Source organism: Nicotiana tabacum, chromosome 24 (assembly GCF_000715075.1).
Source record: "Nicotiana tabacum cultivar K326 chromosome 24, ASM71507v2, whole genome shotgun sequence".
Taxonomy (NCBI): Eukaryota; Viridiplantae; Streptophyta; class Magnoliopsida; order Solanales; family Solanaceae; genus Nicotiana; species Nicotiana tabacum.
This window is the reverse complement of record NC_134103.1, coordinates 60,126,440-60,129,857: the sequence shown is the minus strand read 5'-3', so window position 1 is coordinate 60,129,857 and position 3,418 is coordinate 60,126,440. Positions and strand designations below refer to the sequence as shown.

At 38.1% G+C, this 3,418-nt stretch overlaps 1 protein-coding gene across 1 annotated transcript; it reads left to right on the top strand.

The window, feature by feature from the left end:
* Window positions 1-581: 581 nt before the first annotated feature.
* On the top strand, window positions 582-983 carry LOC142178169 (putative mitochondrial protein AtMg01250). The gene has a single exon (XM_075247499.1). It carries the CDS (start codon window positions 582-584, stop codon window positions 981-983), a length of 402 nt encoding a protein of 133 aa, XP_075103600.1.
* The last annotated feature ends 2,435 nt before the right edge of the window (window positions 984-3,418 follow it).

Below are 3,418 nucleotides of genomic sequence, written 5' to 3'. Positions count from 1 at the left end.
AGTCCCTACCACATTTGGCATACTTGATCACGTCCAGACTTTGATAGGTGATGAACATAATAGAAAATTAATCGAACAACCAACACGGGAGGAGGTTCAAAGGGCAGTGTTTGGGCTTAAAGCATAAAGTGCAGGAGGTCCCGATGGGTTTAATAGATGCTTCTTTCAATCATATTGGGAAATTGTTGGGGATGATATTATTGACATGGTCCAGGCATGGTTTTGTGGACAAGAACTACCTAGATTTATCACTCTCACAAATCTTGTTTTGCTACCAAAGAAGAAGGAAGTGAAGACATATGGAGACATGAAACCAATTAGTCTGAGCAATTTTATAAACAAGGTTTTTATCTCGAGTGATACATGAAAGGTTAGTTGATCTCTTACCTAAATTAATCTCTGATGAACAAGTAGGTTTTGTGAAGGGCAGAAGTATAGTGGAAAATATTTTGTTGACGTAAGAGATTGTTACTGATATTAGATTGCGCACAAAAGCTGGGCCCAATGTTGCGATCAAGCTCGACATGACAAAAGCCTATGATAGGCTTTCCTGACTATTTTTGACCAAAACTCTAAAGAAAATGGGTTTTTGTGAGAGATTTATTGGCCTGGTGTTTGCCATTGTGTCAAATAATTGGTACTCAGTACTTATTAACGGGCAACCACATGGTTTCTTTAAATCATCCAGAGGTGTGAAGCAACGTGATTCTTTGTCACCTACTCTTTTTATTTTGGCTGCGGAGGCTTTGTCAAAGGGTTTGAATGCGCTTCATATGAACTTGTATTTTTGTGGCTTCGGCTTGCCTAAATGGAGTCCAAACATAAATCACCTATCTTATGCAGACAACAATATCATCTTATCCTCTTCTGATGCTACATCTTTAAGGTTGATCATGGAAGTTCTTAATGCCTATGAAGAAGCATCCGGGCAACTAATTAGCAAAGCAAAATCTGCTTTTTACATGTACCATTTAACAACCTAGGAGGTTATTAATAAGGTTCTGAGAATTACTGGAATTGGGAGGAATGATTTTCCTTTCACATACTTGGGTTGTCCTATTTTATACACTAGGAGAAAGATGGAATTTTACCAAGGACTAATGACTAAAGTTCTTGATAAACTTCAGGGTTGGAAAAGTAAAATTCTATCAATTAGAGGTCGAGCAGTCTTAATTTCTCATGTGTTACAAAGTATGCCGATACACCTTTTGTCAGCAGTTAATCCTCCTAATTTTGTGATAGACAAACTACACAAAATGTTTGCCCATTTTTTTGGTGCAGCTCAATTAGTGGAAAGGGCAGACATTGGGCTTCATGGAAAACCTTATGCTTACCTGTTGATGAAGGTGGAGTGGGGTTTAGGTCGCTACATGATGTATCAAAAGCTTTATTTTGTAAGCTTTGGTGGAATTTTAGAACAAAACCTACTCTATGGAGTGCGTTTATGAGCCAAAGATATTGCAAGAAATTTAATGCGGTGATTGTTCCTTGGATGAGGAATGGCTCTAATATATGGAGAAAAATGTTATGATGCAGGGACATTATAGAGCACCAAACATTATGGAAGCCAAAGATGGGATCCTCTCTATTTTGGTTTGACAATTGGACGGGCTTAGGTGCTCTTTATTTTAACGTACCACCAGATTTTCCAATTGATGAGACCATTAATAATATTTGTGAAGTTGTCAATGAAGATGCATGGGATGAGGCACGCTTGAGAACCCTACTGCCTGAGGATCTTGCTAATCACATTCTGGAGAACATTCAATCTCCCAGGGAACATGGTGTACCAGATAAGCATTTGTGGATGATAGATTCCAAAGTTGAATTCATTGTTTCATCGGCATGGAATTACTTGAGGAGTAGATGTGATACTAGTAGTGATTATATGAACATGTGGGTGAAAGGTCTTCCTTTCAAGATATCATTTTTCATGTGGAAGATGTGAAAAGCAAAGTTACCTTTGGATAATGCAATAAGACGAATGTGATATATGGCTACATCTAGATGTTGGTATTGTATCAATCCACAAAATGAAACCTTGGCTCATGTTTTCTATCACTCCCCTGCTTCTCAAAAGACGTGGTCATATTTTTTCTCTCATGCATGATTGTCGTTGGAAGGTCTAAATTTGCAAAAAGCTATCATAAGGAGCTGGACAATCAAGGTTGTTCCAAGATTAAAACTAGTGTTCCAAGCACTACCTGCTATAATTGTTTGGGAACTATGGAAGAGGAGGAATAGCTATATGTATGGAGAAGCCGTAACAGTGAGTCGAGTTATATATCAAGTGTCTTCTACATTGCAAGCTCTAGTGAAGGTAAGGAAACCAGGAATAAAAGATGTTCCACACAAATGGCCAGACTTATTAATGATGATGGAACAATATACTCCAAGATTGAAGGTAAATAAGGTGTTATGGGAATTCCCTAGTAATGGATGGGTTAAATTAAATACAGATGGTGCAGCGCGGGGAAATTCAGGAAGGAGTGCTATAGCCTACTAATTAAGGGATGAAGAAAGAGATTTAATATATGCTGCTGGACAGGAGATTCATGAAACAACTAATATAGAGGCGGAGGCAGTAGCAATACGTGATGGCCTTAGGTACTGTAATAGAAATCTGCTCTCCCACATTTGGGATCAAACAGATTCTATATAATTAAAAAATGTCATTGAAGGGAAATGGAGCATTCCATGGGGGATTATGGAGTATGTGGAGGAGATTTGAAGGTTGATGAGGATATGTACTTCCAAGGTGACTTATATATATAGGGAAGGCAACAAATTTGAAGACCATCTAGCCAATTACTCACTCGATGTAGGTCCTATTGAGTGCCATTCTTTTGTTCAACTGGACAGTGTTGGGAGAAGGCTGTTGAATGATGATAAATTACAATGCCCACACTTGAGAATAAGAGTTACAAGGTAGTTAAAGGGAGAAGTGTGAGGAACACAATGAAAGGACATATATTCTCATATACTCACCTTGTTCAAATCTGTTTGGAGGCGAACATGGTGGGAATTTTTTATGCTAACGTTGTGTTCTTTTTTGCAGGACAAGTTACTGTACTCATGCCTTATCTAATAATGAACTTTCAATTGGTTGTATTAGTACTTAGTACTCATTCCATTGGAAGGGTGTTATGGATAGGCATAAGCATGAGAGTAAGGAGTAAAGATATACCTCATCAGCTCAAAAATCTAGGCAGTATTAATGGTTTGGAAAATTTGGTTTACACAGGTCATTTGGACAAGGTGTGGTTGCCTACTCCTAATGGGCATCAAGTGACATGTCTTCTATGTATGAAGCCTAAAGTACCTAGGTGTAAGGTCTTGGAAAACTGTCCTTTGGACCAACAGACGAGTATAATGGATATAGTATGGATTATCTGTCATTCAAACATATTGGTTGAGA